This window comes from Aquarana catesbeiana, linkage group LG04, assembly GCF_042186555.1.
Source record: "Aquarana catesbeiana isolate 2022-GZ linkage group LG04, ASM4218655v1, whole genome shotgun sequence".
In the NCBI taxonomy this organism is placed as follows: Eukaryota; Metazoa; Chordata; class Amphibia; order Anura; family Ranidae; genus Aquarana; species Aquarana catesbeiana.
The window spans coordinates 367,664,913-367,686,210 of record NC_133327.1 but is presented as its reverse complement, the minus strand read 5'-3'; the positions used below and the strand labels follow the sequence as shown (position 1 = coordinate 367,686,210).

The 21,298-nt window shown below is 39.9% G+C and overlaps 1 protein-coding gene across 1 annotated transcript in view; it reads right to left on the bottom strand.

Moving 5' to 3' along the window:
* Positions 1–583: 583 nt before the first annotated feature.
* Positions 584–21,298, bottom strand: part of AFG1L (AFG1 like ATPase) — a 230,022-nt gene continuing 209,307 nt past the window's right edge. Inside the window, exons 11-13 of the mRNA XM_073627041.1 lie at positions 11,016–11,156; positions 7,610–7,723; positions 584–5,925 (exon numbers count right to left, since the gene is read on the bottom strand). Coding sequence (XP_073483142.1) covers positions 5,797–5,925; positions 7,610–7,723; positions 11,016–11,156 — 384 coding nt within the window. The 3' untranslated portion in view covers positions 584–5,796. The remainder of the gene's footprint in view (positions 5,926–7,609; positions 7,724–11,015; positions 11,157–21,298) is intronic.

Here is a 21,298-nt window from a genome sequence, read left to right as displayed (position 1 = left end):
TACCTGCCTGGAGTTTGCATGTTCTCCCTGTGTCTGCGTGGGTTTCCTCTGGGTACTCAGGTTTCCTCCCACACTCCAAATACATGCTAGTAGGTTAACTGGATCCTGTCTAAATTGTCCCTATTATGTATGAATGTGAGTTAGGGACCTAGAGTGTAAGCTCTTTGGGGGCAGGGACTAATGTGAATGTACAATGTATATGTAACGCGCTGCATAAATTGACGGCGCTATACAAGTACCTGAAATAAATAAAATAAAAATATAAATGTCTAAAGCCTGACCAAGAGATCTAAGTTTTTCCAAAAGCTTTCATCTTCAATAACTCTGGTTAGTCAATAAAGGGGGTCACCTAAACTCCAAACTTTCTTCATTAATTGATGGGTAGCAGGGTACAACACTACTGCTGCTATGATGGAAGTATCATGGCAGTTAGGCAAAATGAAACCAAAAATGCAACTACAATAATATACAGTGCAAGTTATTTTAAATTTTGCAAATATAAATGGAATCTTGTACACACATGCCTTACTGGTCTTGTAAGACATGCATAAAAAAGGGAATAAAGTGAAGCAGGAAACTGACACAATTTTGACACATTTACTACATTTTATTCTAATAATATGCCAGTAACTACCATAATATATTGCGGCATGAAGGCACATTTTCTTTAATTTTTTTTTAAATGTTTTAGTTTCAGTCTTCATACAAAATAAATTCTTCAAATGTATTTTCTCAATTTTCATGCGTATACAATCATAACTTGAACCTTAAACCACTTAATAGATACACACAAAAAAACAAAAAACATTAAACAATAATTATAAGGCATCGCTTTGAATAAATACAGCAAACATTTCATTTGAAGGGACACATTAGGACATGTTATCTAAAGTCTATATGTAAAATAGAATAATCTGTCTAGTTACTACTGCTAATTTGTTTACATTAGCAGCTGGGTTATTCTGCAGAACTACTGTATATACAGAATCTACTAGTTGTTTTCCAAACGGGGCTTATATATACACAACACCTGAGAGTCCATTCACAAAATTGCATGAGTTATTTTATATGCGTTTGTTCATATATCAAAATGTTCTATTTACAAAAAAAAATGACATTGACGTGAAACCATATTTGGAAATTTAAGTGATTGTAAAGCTTCAAGTTTTTTTTTTTAAATAACAAACATATCATACTTACCTCCACTGTGCAGTTCGTTTTGAGTGGCCCCAATCATCCTCTTCTGGTGTCCCCCAGCGGCGCTGGTAGCTCCTCCCCCGCATTGTATAATCCCCTAGGAGATGCATTAAGGTGATAAAACACGAGAGTTTACAACCCCTTTAACTCCTGAAAGCCTTTATTTCTCATAATTTATTGAGAAAGCCTACATTTCTTATAAATACAAATGACTCCTTTACCATCTCTCTCACACTGTTAATACCAGCCAGAAGCTGGAACAAGAGCAAAAACCAGTGTGATAATCTATGCACTGACTTCAACATACAAAATGCTGCATAAATTGGTCACTCAAAATATGGGACCATCAGCAGATTTGTGTTAAAAAACTTTAGTGAATAAAATAAAAATTGAAAGATAAATTTGAAAATGGAGTGAAAATACTGCATACAATATGAATTGTGGCTCTAGTGTGCTGTATGCATGGGTAAAGCATAAAGGTATTCTGTGCCTTGTCTTCTCGCAAGCAGGTCACCATTTTTGTTAAAGATTAAAGCGGGGTTCCACCCAAATTTTGAACAATATCTGTATGTATTCTCTTCCTTGCCTAGATGCTGACATGCCGTTTAAAAAAATTTAAATCGCCGTAATTACCTTTTATTTTTCTATTCTTCTTTGCACTTCCTGGTTCTCCTCCCGTGGGAGTAGGCGTGTTTCTAGCCTCTCCCAGACTCCTGGGATGCCACTGAGCATGTGTGGGAACGAGCGGTGAATGCTGGGAGCACAGCATTCACCACATCCAGGAAATAAATGCTTGTGGGCTTCAAATGCCCACAATGAAGATGGAAACCGCCTGCAGTGAATAATATAAGTTATTCTTTCCGACGAAATCTGACACAGGTGGACATATTACACACAATATGTGAGTATGTATATACTGAGAAGAAAAGTTTGTGAATGAACTCAAAAAAAAAAAAAAACGATAGATAGGTGGACCCCCGCTTTAAGTTTAGGTATGGCTCTTTCCCTGGTCCTGGCTGATGCCTGTAAAAGCTGGAAATCGCTGTAGCAGGAATAGCTACTACAGTCATCCTTGCTGTCTTGTGGGTCCCATGTTGAGTGGCTGCCCTGTTGCATAGTAAACACAGGAGGTTGGACTCTTAGCACAGGCACCATTCACAGAACACATTACATTTTCCTCAATAAATGCAAGGCATTCCCTGATTGGATAAGGTGAAAATCATGATGTCACCATCCTGCTTGTCCACCCCATCCAACCATAGAATGCTTTACATTCATTGAGAACATGCAAAGTTTTCTCTGTATGGCGCCCATGCTGAGAGAGAGTCCCCCTTGTGTTCACTATGAATTAGGACAGCCGCTTGGCACAGGACCTGAAAGTTAGTAGCAGTGCCTACTACAGTTATTTCCCACTTTCACAAGGATCAGCCAGGTATGGCACATACAAACTTACATTCGTCCAAGCTGGACCAATGTAACTAAGCAAAAAGCCATACCTAAACTGCACCTTTAAAATCATTTAAACCCAGGTTGGCCCAAGGCTTAGGGTGTCATACATTTAGGCAGGTGGTAGGCTCTGTTTTAATTCTTCCTTCTATCTTACTTTCTTTTGAGTCTGCAAAGTTGTAACAGTATTATTAACATTATTGTTATACACGTCTTACATAGCACCAACAGTTTGTGCAGCGCTTTACAACATAAAGGGAGACAAAACAATTACAGTACAATTCAAGAGGGTTAAGAAAAATCTGTTTGCTTACAATCTAAACAAAGAAAACGAGTATTTCATTGTGTAAATATTGATAAACCTATTTATTTCCAGATAACATATGGAAAGAAGTGGGCACAATGATCTACAGATATGGAGGTTGTACAACAAAAATGGCCTAGGTTTTGGAGAGCTGTGCTTTTATTCTTTTTGAAATGTACTTATATTCAAATAGTGGTCATACTGATAAAAGCCCCAGTTTTATTCTCTAGGGTCTCTGCTAAAAAAAAAAAAAAATAGATATATAATGTTTGGGGGTTCCAAGTAATTTTTTACCAAAAAATAATGATTTTAACTTGAAACCAACAAGTGTCAGAAAAAGGTTTAGTCTTTAAGTGGTTAAAGTTTCCTCATTTACAGACCTAAGTTCATTCCTTTGATCTAAAGAACAAAACGTTACAATGTTTATAGTTAGCTCAGCAGCTGAGGAAAGTTGTGATACATGGCAGACTGCTTGAATTGGGAAAATGCTTTGTTAAGATCGCAATGGGGAAAAAAATTGCGATGATTCTTAAGGATTAATCGTGCAGCTCTGCTGTTCAGCATTGTAATCCATGTATGGCTGTCTTAACTGTAACATATCTGGAGGAACTGTCCCTCTTTCGGAACCAAATTCTTATGTCCCTGTTTCTACCTCAGGCTCTCTTCTTGATTTAATGTAGAGAAAAAAAAATGCACTTTTTAAATACCAACAGCGTTATACTGCACTAAACCTTTCATCCAAGCGCTAAATCATGGGTGCTCAACCTGTGGTCCTCCAGTTGTTGCAGAACTACAAGTCCCATGAGGAATTGCAAAGCTGATGGTTACAAACATGACTCCCAAAGTCAGAGGCATGATGGGAATTGTAGTTTAGCAACAGCTGGAGGGCCACAGGTTGAGCACCAATGCTCTAAATCAGTGGTCATCAACCCTGTCCTCAGGGCCCACTAACAGGCCAGGTTTTATGTATTACCTTGGGGAGATGCAAACTAGAATACTGCAATCACTAAGCAGCAAATGATATCACCTGTGATGTATTTCAGTTATCTTGCAAACCGGGCCTGTTAGTGGTCCCTGAGGACAGTGTTGATGACCACCGCTCAGCATTTTACCAGTTTGTATATAATCTTTCATCTCTCTGAACATGTTTTGCATGGTGATGAAACTAGAATATATGTTTTATCTGCTTTTTTGTTTTAAACTGTGTGTAAAAATTATTGTAGAAGGTATGTTAGCTTTACCTCCTGTTGGATTTCACTAAGAGAGGATACTGAATAGCCCCAAGTTAGAGCGCTATCATCAAGATAAATGAAGACGCTCAATAGAATACACGCATCTGTTGTTTTAAATGGCATCAAATACTAATTACACTGTGTATATACTGCTTGTCTCTCCTTACATGCTTCTCCTCTCCTCAACAGTTAAGCCCAGCCTTGTGGGTGAAACATGTCAGTTAAGGCATGTTCATGTTGTCCAGATGAATAAAGTTTACCAGCATTTGAATGTTTTTTGGCGTGCAGCTGCTCTTCTCCTTTGTATTTCTGGCTTGCTGCATTGTTATTCCAAGTGAGTGACTCAAATTAGTGAAACCATAGGCCAGACAATTTGGTGGTTTATGGTACTTAACATTAGGCTGGTGTAATTTATTCATGGAATTATTAAGCATCATATATTTATTTATAACTGTTGTGGTTTTGATGCTTTTTCAAGCATTTTCTTCTTTTGCATTATATATACAGTATGCTGCTATTATAAAGATTTTAGCAAAGGTAAAAACAAAATGGATTTACTTGCAAAGTATGAAAAAAAATTAGTGGAAGTCTGTCAATTAATATGACTTACCTCCCCTGGAGCACTCCCTATTTAAAATATTTTTTATGCATACCACATTTTTAGGTATGTTTGGTCCAATGAAGTCACAGGTCCTCTTTAAAATTTGCTTCAGCCGGTGGTGGGTAGATTCTAAATGCTGTGTAATGACATGGCCCTGCTCTCTGCAGCCTTCACCTGTGAGTCCAGGTTGGGCCCCTGATGCCCTGAACTCACAGAAAAAGTACTGAAGAGGAGCAGCACTGGATTGTTGAGTACCCGAGTATGAGGGGGACAGCACTGAAGGGGAGGCGTGTATTACAGACAAAGTTGTTTTTATATTTTACAAAGTACTGGCCAATGTAACATTCATTCTTTGGCAAAGAAAGGAGTGCTGGCTTTTTGTGCACATAAAACATCAACTGAAGCTGGGCTGTAGTGATCATTTGGAATAAAATACTTGTGTGATACATATACTGACCTGCTTTAATACATAGCACCATGTATTAAACCTAAGTTTTGTCTACACTTTGGCAGTGAATGTGTTTCTGTTACATTCTCAGAGCTAGCACCTCTCAACACAGTGTCATGGTAAGCAAACAAATATTGTGACACACATATATTAAACTACATGCAGTGTGGATACCTCTCATTCTAAACACTTCAGCATTAAATAGAGGAGCTCTTGCTGATTGCATTAAACTCGGGTACTCTACATCTCAATCATTTCTTCACTGATGTGTTCATCATATAAATGGCACATATGGTCTTGATAAATACTGAAACAACACTGGATACCTTTGTACCTTGGGTCATGCAATTCATGGAGCAATTTCAATATGTGAGCTGCTCAGTTAGAGCACAGCAGAGCTAGCACAAAACAGTAAAGAGGGTGAAATTTAAACAATTACAATAAATAATGGTCCTGAGGTTGTTGTGCAATTTCAGCAAAGATGTACAGCAAAGACACTACAGAGAAATGTCCTCTCATAAAGTGATATTCTGTGCATTTATCGCATTGCCTTGACACATTGTCATAATTAATTTTGACTTCGGTCTCCATCCCTCCAATACTGTTCGGTCTGCATCTCAGTAAGTCGAGATAATGTACGCTGAAACGCAAAGATTTCTTCTTCACCTGTAAAAACCGATAATCCTGCAGATGCATCCTGCACTCAACACAATGAAAACATAACAGGTAAATTAGAGTTTAAAAATGCAATTATATAGACATTTAATACATTTATCATTAATAAGGTGCAATCACTGATGTAGTTATCACTAGTTCTTCCACATATTGAAACTGAAATCCAGGCAAACAACTAAATCAGGGCTTAACAAATTTGCTTTAAATCTAGCCAGCTAAAAAAATTAAAAGCCAGTTTGTGCTTGTGCGTTTTTATGAGTAGGTGCCAATTTACGTTTGAGAGTGGGGGCTCAAATTTTTTTTGGAGGGGGGGAGGGTATGTGCTTGAGTGCAACTTACATTTTTTACAATTAAAAAAAAAAATTTTTTTTTTTACTTAACTTTTTTTTTTTTTTTTCATCATATAGGGGACAAAGTCTTCCTCCCTCCCCTCTACCCTGCGGCAGTCACTATGCCAGTCCTGGGCCCGCAGCTAGGCAAGCGGAGCCCTGAATACATAGCGGAGGGGGACACTTTACTGGCGTGTGTGAAAGCTATCGGGCGGCAGAGCCGCCTAAATGCTTCCACCTGACAAGTGAGCCCTGCTGCTTGCCTGCTAAAGGAGCAGGGCTAAATGTAGGAAAAAAACTACCTGCCAGGGTGTCGGGTGATACAAATTGTATATCTCTGCAACAGTGAATGGGCTGAAAAAAGCCCAGGCGCCAGGGAGCAATTTCTGGTCGCCATGGCGCCTGGGATTTGTCGAGCTCTGAACTAAATATACAGGTAAAATGTATATAATGATTTGTGTTTCTGTCCAACCAGTCCTGAGATTTAAGCTAGGTACACATGGGTTGGTTCAGCAGTTACTGGCTGACTTACAACCCATGTGTAAAGCTCCACGACCAGCTTATGTCAAATGAGCACAAAACCAGCAGCCAATCGGCATCTGATCAGCGCTTGCAGCCAATGGCTGAGAGTGCCTGACTGGTGTGTTCTGGTGGAGAGGGGCGGGGGGCGGTTCCCCTATCAGAAAACATTAGCACAGCGGAGATATCGCTGTACCAACATTGTATAGTTAGTACAGTGACTTCTTCAGTTTTTTTCATTTAGTCTGCTGTGTTGAACAAAAAAAAAAAAAAAACGTCTTGTGTGTTCCAGGCTTTACACAGCTCTGCCACACAACAAAGCTCTGTTTGGCAGGACAAGAGATCTGATTATTGCCTGCCACAGTTAAATAGCAAATATAGATATTATCCCTCCCCCAGCCTGTGACTGCTTTCCCCTCCTATCAGAATGGTTCCTTTATGCAAATCAGAACGGCAGCAGAACTTGATGGCTCTGTGCACTGTTTCTCATTCTCCCAATCTGAGCTCTGCTGTACAGGGACTGCAAGAGACGGTACTTACATTGCTTGCAAAAAAAAAATGTAACTATTATAAATGCAATTCTTTTATTTTTGCCTGGAATTCAGCTTTAACATTCCTACAATCACACCTTATAGTTAATAGAAGAACCCTATTTGACATATAAGCCTACTACAAAAGTTTTGCTCTAAATGTTTTTATATTCCTCTATTTTTCCAAGATTCAGAAAGTTTTTAGTTTAGCCAATAGTCATTACCAATTTTCAACATTTACTTCGATATTTCCAATTTCCATTTGAGAGGTTTTTAAAATGAAGGCTAAAAAAATGAAGCAGTTGTAATATGGAAAAAAGAGGTATACCTGGCTTAATTCAAGATCATCTAAAAGAATTCTAGATTCCGTATCATCGGCATCCTTAAGCTTTTGCATGAACAAGCTTTGCAAAGGAGTGTCAGCAGAGCAAACAACATGCACCTAAGAACAAATAAAGTACTGTTACATAGTTATTAACTAGAAAACAAGCTTAGATACATCTATAACAAGGAACCCAAATTTTATTAAAAGTTCACTTAATTTTACCAAAATCAAAAATGTTATATAGTTTGATGTGTATTTTTAAACCCAAAATTTGCAAATTTACATGTAATGATTAACTTCCAGAATGATCTTTTTTCTTTAAATTTACAGTTGTGCAGGCTTAGTTACATCTAATTCTTCATATGTCACATCCAGGGGACTGTTGATGCAGAAACTCATTGTATTAGCCTGTGCTATATACAGTCAGTGCTGGTCTCTTCTGGGTGCGGCTCAAGCAACTTGTCATCTGTATACTGAACACAGGAGGGTTGCTTACTTGGCACCTCCATTATTCTGATAAAAGTAATTTTTTCAGTGAACACATGCCATTTTATGATTTGACGAGGTGGTAAATGCAACATTATCCCCCTCTCCTCTCCCTCTTATCCAGAGAATGTGGAGATGAAGATGGAGGTGTAACCAAACTGGACCGATGTAAGTTTAAAAAAAAAGCTAATTCTTCAAATTCATCTTTAAAGTTTAACATGGTAAAGGTGGTGAAAATATTGTTTTTGTTAAACAATATTGATACAAGGTTTAAAAATGAAAACACAATAAATTTGTAAAGCAGAATATAGGAGTCTAATAATATATATTATTTATCGGCGTATAACACACACCTTAACTTTAAGAGGGAAGTTTCAGAAAAAAAACTTAAATTTTAAATTAAGGGTCAGTGCTCTGCAGCCTCACCAGTGCCCATCAATGCAGCCTGATCTATGCCTATCTGCAGCCTCTAATATGCCCATTATTCCAGCCTGTTTAGTGCCCATCTGCAGCCTCTAACACGTCCATCTGCAGCCTCTAATGTACCCATTATTGCAGCCTGTTTAGTGCCCATCTGCAGCCTCTAACATGCCCATTATTGCAGCCTGTTTAGTGCCCATCTGAAGCCTCTAACATGCCCATCATTTCAGCCTGTTTAGTACACATATGCAGCCTCTAATGTGCCCATTATTGCAGCCTGTTTGGTGTCCATCTGCAGCTCTAATATGCCCATTATTGCAGCCTGTTTAGTGCCCATCTGCAGCCTCTAATATGTCCATCTGTAGCCTCTAATGTGCCCATTATTGCAGCCTGTTTGGTGCCCATCTGCAGCCTCTAATGTGCCATCATTGCAGCCTGCTTAGTGCCCATCTGCAGCCTCTAACATGCCCATCTGCAGCCTCTAACATGCCCATCATTGCAGCCTGTTTAGTACACATCTGCAGCCTCTAATGTGCCCATTATTTCAGCCCTTTTGGTGCCCATCTGCAGCCTCTAACATGCCCATCATTGCAGCCTGTTTAGTGCCCATCTGCAGCCTCTAATGTGCCCATTATTGCAGCCTGTTTAGTGCCCATCTGCAGCCTCTAGCACGCCCATCATCATTGCAGCCTGTTTAGTACACATCTGCAAACTCGCCTTTGCAGATGATTGCAGCTGCGCCAGTGCTGGATGACACAGATCTGTGATCTCCTGTGTATCCGGCGCTCAGTCACTCACAGTCCCGCCTAGCTCATATGATGGACAGAACAGTGGTCCACTGCCGGGCTAAGGAAGCGGGACTGTGTGTGACTGAGCGCTGGAAACACAGGAGATCGCGGCTGTGTGTAATCCAGTGGCGCTCCTCCCCTCCTTCCACTCCGAGGCAGCAGGGATCGGCGTACACCCATACACACAATTTTCCCCATTGTAGCTGTCATGAAAGAGAAGAGAGGCGGCATGTCACGTGATCGCCAATCTGCGATCAGTAAACAAGGTATATAGCTGCATTTTTACTAAAGCACAGTCACAGGGGCCATTAAATTAATCAACAAAGAGGATAATGTAACGTTAACCCTAATTTGAGCAGCAGGATGGGAGGGGACGGAGCAGACAGTCAGAGAGGGAAGGGGGAGAGGATGGAGGAGAGGACACAGGAGACACAGAACAGGCTGCGGAATGACGGAGGCACATACTTAGACAACGATGTCAGGCCCTGATATATCATGGTCAAAGTACATAGGGGAGGGCAGAAACTGGCAGGATCAGCCAGGTATTTCAGGTGATACTGGGGGCCAAATTACACAGCACAATCACTGTGCTGTATAATGCTTTTTTTTTTTTAACAGAAAGTTTTTTATTTTGTAAAACAAGTATAACAGAACAGAAATAATACAAAGGGAAGGGGAAAACAAGGGAAAGGGAAGTATATAATGCTTTAAAGGAACAGGATCTTTATTTGGATTACCAAACACTTTAGGTTTTTCACCTTAATGCATTCTATTTTTATTTTTTTTTTCGATCCAGTGATGTGCAGGAGCACAGCGGCTACAGTTGCTGTCTCTCACCTCATTGGACAGATTGATGGCAGCAGGAACCATTGGCTCCTGCTGCTGTCTAATCCTGTAATGTGGGAGCAGGGGGCCTAGTCCCAGTGTCTGTGTCAATGGGCGCAGCAGCAGGACTCGGGAGCGAGCCCGCATGGGAGTCCCAAGGGAAAGCAGCATTCTGTGGGAGCACCCAATGAAGAGGAGGGGCCTGGAGCATTGGTGGGGGGCCCCAGAACATGAAGATCATGGCTGCTCTGTGCAAAACCATTCCCCAGAACATATGCCTTATTTCTCAGTATCCATGTAAAAAGTGAGATGGCCCTTAGGGTGACTTCACACTGCCCTACTGCGCTTTGGCCACAACATGAGTGCAGCATAGTGTTTTGGTGCGAGTTAGCTGTGCTTTGCCATAGACTTCAATTATGTCCTGTGGTTTTGGTGCATTTTCTGAAGTCTATGGAAATGTGCAGCTAACCCGCACCAAAACTGTGTGTACAATGCACTGTGGCCAAAGCGTAGTGGATCAGTGTAAAGTATATATTACTACATATAAAGAATATATAAAGAGTAAAAAAAGAGCATCACTGGAGGCTTTACAACATGACTACTCTGATTCATTCTCCTCTACATTCTATATAGTCTCTACAATGATGGGCCCTTCTCTGTACTCCCGATTGTATGTAATGACTATTTCAAAGAACCTGGTACTTGATCACATTCAAAAAATAGGCACATTTTTAATTGTTAGTCTGAGTTGTTAGTCTTAAGTGTTCTCAGTGAGCAAACACCTTTTTTTTTGTAGAAAAATATTATAAATGGACAGATGTAAAAAGTAGATTCTAAATGTATATATTTAGTTCAGTATTTACTGTAAATGACAAACTTAATCACTGTACCTTGTGATCATAGAAGGCATCAATGAGAGTAATGAAACGACGAGCTTGTGAGCGCTTTGTCATGTCTAGATGTGGAATTCTTCTGATAAATACAGTGTCAAATTTCTTGCACATTTCCAGGTAGTCACTGGCTCCTAAAGGCTAAACCATAAAAGTGAACTTATTTTTTTATCATCTCATCCATGCAAACTCATATTACATACTTATATTTCATATGTTTCACTTAGTATCATGGGGATCATTTCCTGCAGCTGGCCCCTTTTGCCTGACTAGTCACCAAACTGGGCACTAGTAAATCATACCAACAGTGGCTTTTATCATCATGTAATTGCTTGCATCTCTGGACATTCTCTGCCTTGGACCTGTCCAAAATATGGCAATTTCATTTGGCCTCATGGGTAATACAGTGTGCTGGACTGAGCCTAAGTCATCAGAATGTGACATAGATTCATCAGTCACCTCCGACTGCTTAGTAAAATCAAGCCATATTACAGCATGGGACCAAAGATTTAGTTGAACAAATGGCTTCCTCCTTTACTTTATGCAAAGAAATGAACATTGGTGAAAAGTGTTTTTAGCATTATCCTGCATTTTGCCTTTTTCCATTCCTTGAATTTGGCTTTAAACTGTGAATATATTATACATTATCATCTGGAGTTGTACACCTGTAGTGCAATTTGTTTTAAACAACTGCAGGCACCTATAAAAGCTAACATAGTAATTGCAGACACTTGGGATTATTTATTTATTTATTTTATTTATTTCAGGTACTATATAGCGCCATCAATTTACACAGCGCTTTACATATACATTGTACATTCACATCAGTCCCTACCCTCAAGGAGATTACACTCTAAGGTCCCTAACTCACATTTATACATACTAGGGACAATTTAGACAGGATCCAATTAACCTACCAGCATGTCTTTGGAGTGTGGGTGGAAACCGGAGTATCCGGGGGAAACCCACGCAGGCACAGGGAGAACATGCAAACTCCAGGCAGGTAGTGTAGTGTGCTATCCAATACACCACTGGATTACTAAAAACAATGTTGCCCATGGGACTTTGATAGAGTTGCGCCACAACAATTAATGCCACATAATATAGAATATTAGGAACAGCCAATTGAAGAGAAAGAAAACAGCAGCCCTTTTGGGATCCACTTTACGCCATGTCATGCTGCTGTTTTTTTTTCTCTTTAATTCGCTGTTCCTAATAGGTCCTAAATGACTTATACACACATGATGGCCTTGTTGCTGTGAGCCATTCCAGCCTGTCCCTTTTGGGTGAACCGCCCTACCTTCAGACTTGTCTGACGTGGCCCCCAGTGTTAATTTCGTCAAAGTTTTCATCAGCCGCATTTTTACAGTGACGAAAACTAAACGAAATGTACAGCACATTTTTGTCCACTGACGAAAACTATGACGAAAATCAAATCTGCTTTCGTTAACGAACGGAAACGGGATGAAAATGTGAGGCAGGGACGTTTATCCTCGTGAACTAACTTCCAGTTTTTCACAGAGCTCTGTCTGCTTCAGCAATCCGCTCCCAGCAAGCAAGCGCGTTCGACTGCACCATGACGAGATGACTGGCAGTGCCAGAGGCTGGAGACAGCAGCACTGCATTACAGGCCAACCAGGCTGAAGCCTCCCGAGTCCTGCTTCCCGACTACCGACTTTTGATGAGACAGAGTCTGTCCCGCTCCCGAGTCCCGACTCACGAGACGACCGCACCACCAGGCGCCCAGAGCAGAGAGCAGAGCAGATCAGACTGTGTGTGTGCAGTTGTGTAGTACATTACAATTACAGCAGGCCTGCCCTCAGACCACCATCCGTCCAGAGCACTGTGTATGCATTACAGCCCTCCTCTGACCACTGGCAGTGGCATCCAGGGCACTGTGGATTACAGGCCATCCCTCAGACCACCATCCAGCACTGTGCAGCATTACAGGCCTCCTCTGACCACTGGCATCCAGGGCACTGTGCATTACAGGCCATCCCTCAGATGACCACCATCCAGCACTGTGCAGCATTACAGGCCTACTCTGACCACTGGCAGTGGCATCCAGGGCACTGTGCATTACAGGCCATCCCTCAGACGACCACCATCCAGCACTGTACAGTATTACAGGTCTCTTCAGACCACCGTGCAGAGCACTGTGCAGCATTACAGGCCTTCTCAGACCACCGTTCAGAGCACTGTGCAGTAGAGCTGCACGATTAATCGTTAAAAATTGTTATCGTAATTTTTTTCCCCATTCTTGACAAAGTATTTCTCGATTCTTTCTATGCAGAGAATTTTCTGTGCTCTGTTAAAGTAGACAGCCATCAAAAGAAAAAGGGCAGTCTGCCAAGAATCACAACATTCTTTAGCAGTGGAACTTAAGTATAAACATTGTAACAATTTGTCCTTTTAGATCAAACAAATACACTTTGGTGTGTAAATGAGGGAAGTTTAACCACTTAAACACTAAACCTTTTTCTGAAATTTGTTGGTTTCAAGTTAAAATCCTTTTTTTATATATATATACATACAGTGGCTTGTGAAAGTATTCGGCCCCCTTGAACTTTTCAACCTTTTGCCACATTTCAGGCTTCAAACATAAAGATATAAAATTTTAATTTTTTGTGAAGAATCACCAACAAGTGGGACACAATTGTGAAGTGGAACGAAATCTATTGGATATTTTAAACTTTTTTAGCAATTAAAAAACTGAAAAGTGGTGCGTGCAAAATTATTCGGCCCCTTTACTTTCAGTGCAGCAAACTCACTCCAGAAGTTCAGCGAGGATCTCTGAATGATCCAATGTTGTCCTAAATGACTGATGGTGATAAATAGAATCCACCTGTGTGTGATCAAGTCTCTGTATAAATGCACCTGCTCTGTGATAGTCTCAGGGTTCTGTTGAAAGCGCAGAGAGCATCATGAAGACCAAGGAACACACCAGGCAGGTCCGTAATACTGTTGTGGAGAAGTTTAAAGCTGGATTTGGATACAAAAAGATTTCCCAAGCTTTAAACATCCCAAGGAGCACTGTGCAAGCAATCATTTTGAAATGGAAGGAGTATCAGACCACTGCAAATCTACCAAGACCTGGCTGTCCCTCTAAACTTTCAGCTCAGACAAGGAGAAGACTGATCAGAGATGCAGCCAAGAGGCCCATGATCACTCTGGATGAACTGCAGAGAACTACAGCTGAGGTGGGAGAGTCTGTCCATAGGACAACAATCAGTCGTACACTGCACAAATCTGGCCTTTATGGAAGAGTGGCAAGAAGAAAGCCATTTCTCAAAGATATCCATAAAAAGTCTCGTCTAAAGTTTGCCACAAGCCATCTGGGAGACACACCAAACATGTGGAAGAAGGTGCTCTGGTCCGATGAAACCAAAATCAAACTTTTTGGCCACAATGCAAAACGATATGTTTGGCGCAAAAGCAACACAGCTCATCACACTCAACACACTATCCCCACTGTCAAACATGGTGGTGGCAGCATCATGGTTTGGGCCTGCTTTTCTTCAGCAGGGACAGGGAAGATGGTTAAAATTGAGGGGAAGATGGATGCAGCCAAATACAGGACCATTCTGGATGAAAACCTGTTGGAGTCTGCAAAAGACCTGAAACTGGGATGGAGATTTATCTTCCAACAAGACAATGATCCCAAACATACAGCAAAATCTACAAAGGAATGGTTCACAAATAAACGTATCCAGGTGTTAGAATGGACAAGTCAAAGTCCAGACCTGAATCCAATCGAGAATCTGTGGAAAAAGTTGGAAACTGCTGTTCACAAACGCTCTCCATCCAACCTCACTGAGCTCGAGCTGTTTTGCAAGGAAGAATGGGCAAGAATTTCAGTCTCTCAATGTGCAAAACTGATAGAGACATACCCCAAGCGACTTGCAGCTGTAATCGCAGCAAAAGGTGGCTCTACAAAGTATTAACGCAAGGGGGCCGAATAATTTTGCACGCCCCACTTTTCATTTTTTTATTAGTTAAAAAAGTTTCAAAAATCCAAAAGATTTCGTTCCACTTCACAATTGTGTCCCACTTGTTGGTGATTCTTCACAAAAAATAAAAATTTTATATCTTTATGTTTGAAGCCTGAAATGTGGCAAAAGGTTGAAAAGTTCAAGGGGGCCGAATACTTTCGCAAGCCACTGTATATATATATATATATATATATATATATATATATATATATATATATATATATATATATATTTATATATATATATATATATATATTTTTTAGTAGAGACCCTAGAGAATAAAATGGTGGTTGTTGCAATATTTTATGTCACACTATATTTGTGCAGCAGTCGTTCAAAAGCAATTTTTTGGGGAAAAAATTACACTTTAATGAATTAAAAAAAAAAAACTAACCAGTAAAGTTAGCCCAAGATTTTAAGCCGTGAGAATTGTGATTTTTTTATTCTAAGCAAAAAAAAAAAATCATGATTCTCATTTTGGCCAGAATCGTGCAGCTCTACAGTGCAGCATTACAGGCCTCCTTAGACCACTGTCCAGAGCACCATGCATTATTACAGGCCTCCTCAGACCACCGTCCAAAGCACTCTACAGCTTTACAGGCTTCCTTAGACCACAGTCCAGAACACTCTGCAGCATTACAGGCCTCCTCAGACCACCGTCCAGAGCACTGTGCAGCATTACAGGCCTCCCCAGACCGTCCAGAGTGGCTAAATCTGAATCTGTGAGTTTGTTCAAATCTTAATACCATAAATAACAACATAATAGAAATGTATAGAAATGTTTAAATAATGCATTATTTAACTAAAAACATTTGATTTTAGTCGACTAAAATGTACTGGAGATTTAGTTGACTAAATACGGCTAAAACCAAAACAAGTGCAAAAGACTAAAATGGGACTAAAACTAAAATGCCATTTTAAGACTAAGACCCCTTTCACACTGAGGCGCTTTTCACACTAAAAAAAAAACGCCTGAAAAGCTCATGAAAACCTATTTGCATTAAAATCAATGAATGCTTTCACAATGGGGCAGAGCGCTGGCAGGGCGGTGAAAAAACTCCCCTCTCTGTTAAAATGAATGGAAAGAGACTGAAAAGCTCTTCAAAAGCGCTCAGTGTTTTACTGGCAGTTTAGAAGCGCCTCAGTGTGAAAGGGGCCCAAGACTAAATTACTAAAATACAGTGATGCTCCTGTGCCTTTTGTTGGGTGTATGTCTGTTTGGATTTCACCATCTCCTAATGAAGTTAACGCTGTTCACGAAACACATCGAGATCATTATCAGTACTTGATTGTTGAGAAATGATTTGTATCTGAATAGTGTCAGACATTAATATTTACATATTTTAACTCTTGATTATATGGCTACTTGTATTTTGCACCCTATTTTTTAATCTTTATAAATGATAAATGATATGATATTTTATATTATGTGGCATTAACTGTTGTGGTGCAACTCTATCAAAGTCCCATTGGCAATAATTGTTTTTAGTAATCCATTGTATCAGGGACTGAGTTTTGCCCACGTCGTGGCATTCTGGCTATGATTTTCTCATTGATGCAGAAACTTGTTCTTCCATTTACGCAAATCTGACACATACAACCTCAGATTCCTGAAGGTGTTCCAATGTTTTTTTTAGGCAGCTCACATAAGAAAATAAAAACTATCACATAGACAAGTAAAAGGTAACTTTCTCTGTCAAAAATACAAAACACGTTGTCTGCCAAATATGTAGGCTAGGCATGTCAGGCCACATGGCTTCTGGCTACCAGAGTGTATCTGTTGTTTTCAAAAAGCAGTGAGTGACATAGGAGACTTGACTGCTTAGCAGCATATACACAGTCATGATGCATTCATAATCCATATTAGGAAGTAGTAGTGTCCTCTACACTTATCACTAGGAAATATAATGGAAAGTGGAGAAATTTACTTGGTCTGTTCTGTCAAATGCCCCATTTACTTAAAAGCCCAAATCTTTTATTTCCTGCATTTAACTAATGTATCTTATCATTTTTAGGTCCTGTGAAAACAACCTATGTGTAGGATGCTTTTACTCATTGCAATGATGATTATTCATTTATTGTGGTTTCTCATTACATTCAACAGCCTCCATCTTAGCAATTAAAAAACTTAAAGCTTAATGCTTCAAAAAAACAAAAAACAAACAAATAATGATGCTCCAAAAACAAACAAATGAACCCTTTATGTTCTTCATGCGTTTCTGCACACTTCAGCCTTTGTGAATGTTAGGGTGGTACAGAATGTGCAGACAGTACTTTATCATTATCATTGAGGAGACACAACATAAGTGCCTCACAGCACCATCTTTATACAAATAGCCAAAGGAATCTGATCTCAGACAGTATTTTTATGGTGAACATGATAGCACTTCCCAGCCTGCTATAATGAGTGCTTAATAAGCTGTGTTCATTTAACTTCACAGATAAGCAGGCTCGGCAGCAGTGATGGTTCTTTGGTTCATTCATTGTATACATCCTTCAAAGCATTTAAAATAAATAAATGTATATACAAGATGATAACACGGTAAAGACTTGAAAAACACGTACATTTTTATATGATGTTTCTATTTCATTAGTTATGCATTATTGATTCTCAAAAGTAATCTGCCAGAACGGAAATATGGGTGCTGGCCATTACTTGTTTTTAATGGTGCACCCCAATACTGTTTTGCTGATCCTCTTTTCATTACTTTGCTAGTCACTGATTTTGAACAAGTATGGAATATTAGGAGTCTATTTGCAGCATGCTTGTGCCAGGTCAAAGACTCATTGATAGTAGAGGTCAGGGTCAGAATGACAGCCAATGTCAGCAATGGCAGCTTCCATATTTGTATTTTGACTTGCTTTAAAATACTAAAATACTACTAATCCAGGCCAAATAGACGGATCATGAGCAGTAAGACATGTTAAGTATCTACTAATGAAGCATTTTCCAAACCTATGAGGAAGTCCAACCAAAAGTTTGTGTTTTGTGGCTAACCACAAAGATACCTAAACAGCACAACATTACTCCACCTGTGCATACATAAACACTTGCAACCGGCCAGTATGGATTCACATGTAACTGATAAAGATAAAGGTAAAACTAGGCGTACTTATTATACGAAATATACATACAATTTTTCATTGCAGTAAGGCCGGACATAGACTGTTCGAATCTCAGCCAGTTCCTGCCTGCTAAATTCCTGTTGTGATTCGAACCACGTATGGGCAGGCTAAATGTACCAGATTGATCGATCGATTAACTTACGTGCAACCAGCCTGCTGGATTTTACTTGCGATTATCACCAGGGGCTGCTAAAGCCGCTAGCAATGATCACTGTCTTCTAACGGTGGGGATGGCTTCCCCCGCTCCCCCCCCCCCCCCGCCAGGAGAATACAATTGCTCTGCAGGAGGGATTCACGTTAGCATTGTCTGTGTTGATTGCGGAATCGTGCAAATTTATTTCCTGTAACCCGTGGTCCGTGGCCTGCCTAAGAGACACAGCCAGTTGGAGATTTAAATCAGTGGCTGTCTAGTTTGTAATGAATAGATTCAGCACACAACTTCTAGACTGCAAATAACAAAAAACAAAACCACTATGTACATCATAGTACAAAATTTGCCAGGAAATGTTTTCAACTCACGTCAGTCAAATGCTATTTTGTCAAAAAGGATAAAATGCATTGAGCTGTGGATGCCATTTTGGTATAATCTTAGATGCAATTTTATTAAAAAAAAAAATACTATGCAAGAAGAGTCATGTTTTGCTATGTTATTTTTATGAGACACAATAATGGTTCTGTCTTGCTGTATTACGTCTATATAATACCAGAGTTTCGGGGGTAAACAGTGCCATGATAGCAGTACTATATGCCAGTTGTAAAATCATAGTACGGTGGAGGAGGAAAGAGCACTGCACAACACTATAAGGGAATTGATAAGGAACACTGGTGTTAAATACAAGTGATAATCATTAAGTTCTTATTTAGGTTCAGCTCACTCTACTGCAATGCTTTTTCTTTATTGCGATTTTGAGTGCGACTAAGTAGTGTGACTTTGGGTGTGGTTGGCATATTCTATGGAGCCAAAGTAGCAAAGTAACCCTTTCCAAAAATCGCACCACAGAGTCACATTGATCTGAATGGGCACCATGGAAAATAATGCGATTTCCCTAGTCATGCAATTCTGTGCAACTCAACTTGCACCAGAAATTGCACCAGTGTAAATCAGCACTTAGGGTTAGGGAATTACGTTAAATGTATTCGTATGTTATGGTTTGGGGTTAGGTTTAGAAATAGGTTACAATCTGGTTTACAGTTAGGGGATAAGGTAAATTTTAAATGTGGGTGTTTTAGTAGGTAAAGGTTTAAGGCTTAGGTTTAGATTAAAGATCAAGTATAGAAGTTAGATTGAAGATTGGGATTGGTTATACATGTATAATAAAATAGGATTTTTGTAATTTTTCTAAAGTTCATCAAGGGATACAGGATTCATAGACATTTGAGTTATACTGCTGCCTAGAAGAGAATTTGTACACGGCAAACAAATATATTGTGACCAATCAGGTATAACCCCTCCTACTCCCAGCATGCCTCAGTTTGTAGAAAAGCAGTACTAGGAGTAAGATCACAAACATAGAGGGGTGCAACCTGTGTTCCTTAATGAACTCCTAGAAACGGATTTTACTCGAAGTACAAAAATCCTATTTTCCTTCTTGTTCAATGGATCCAGAGACAACTCAGATGTTCAAAAAAAGTCCAAGTGAGGGGTGGGCAACAGCAGCAAAACAAAATAATAACAGGCCCACACATTGATAATGAAATAATTGCCAAAATTACCTCATACTCAAAGCTGGCATCAGATGAGGCCTTGAACATTCACCTGGTAAAACCTGAACAAAACACCAGTTGGCAGCAAAACAGTTAACCCTTTGATCGCCCCTGATGTTAACCACTTCCCAGCCAGTGTCATTAGTACAGTGACAGTGCATATTTTTTTTAGCACTGATCACTGTATTAGTGTCACTGGTCCCCAAAAAGTGTGAAAAGTATCAGTTAGGTGTCCAATTTGTCCGCCATATTGCAGTCAGGAAGGGGGTAAATTTTCCGGAGCAGACATGGTTAACTGCTTGCCGACCAGCCACCTCTGTTATATGGTGGCAGGTTGGCTCCCCTGCGCAAATCGCCATAGCTGTACGGCGGCCACTTTAAAGGCTATAGGGGGCGAGCACGCGCAACCAGAGCCGATGCGCGTGGCCAGCAGCTGCGATGTCCACCAGCGACCCGCGATCGCTCCTTAGAGAGCCAGAACGGGGATCTGTTAATGTAAACACAGATCCCCGTTCTATCAGGGAAGTAGAGAGAGGTCTGCTGTTCCTAGTAATCAGGTACAATGATCTCTCTCTACTCCCAATCAGTCCACTCCCCCCACAGTTAAAAACACCTCCTTAGGACACACTTAAACCCCTTGATCGCCCCCTAGTGTTAACCCCTTCCCTGCCAGTGTCATTTATACAGTAATCAGTGGCTATTTTTAGCTCTGATCACTGTATAAATGTCAATGGTCCCAAAAAAGTGTCAAAAGTGTCCGATCTGTCCGCCGCAAGGTTGCACTCCCGCTAAAAATTGCTGATCACTGCCATTACTAGTAAAAAAAAAAATTAATACAAATGCTATAAATATATCCCCTATTTTGTAGACGCTATAACCTTTGCTATAACCTTATAACTAATCAATATAAAAATTTATTGCGTTTTTTTTACCAAAAATATGTAGAAGAATACATATTGGCCTAAACTGATGAAGATTTTTTTTTCTTTTGATATTTATTATAGCAAAAAGTAAAAAATATTGTTTTTTTTTTTTCAAAATTGTCGCTCTTTTTTTGTTTATAGCGCAAAAAATAAAAGATCAAATGCCACCAAAAGAAAGCTCTATTTGTGGGGAAAAAAAGGACGTCAATTTTGTTTGGGTACAACATTGCGCGACCGCACAATTGTCAGTTAAAGCGAGGCAGTGCCGTATCGCAAAAAATGGCCTGGTCAGGAAGTGGGTAAATCCTTCCGGGGATGAAGTGGTTAAGCTCATAGGCCTGAATGAAGATCTGTCTAGCCGCGAGAAGTGGTGGAACAGAAAGCTTTCTAAAAAAGTTTGTTCGTTTTTCTAATCATTAGTGGATCAAATCAACGTTTGTTTTTGACCACAGCGACGAGAAAATTCGAAGGAGCAGGATGTAAAATTTTTCTCGTACAAATTAATTTCTAACAGTGTATGTGGTTTTCATTCGGAAGT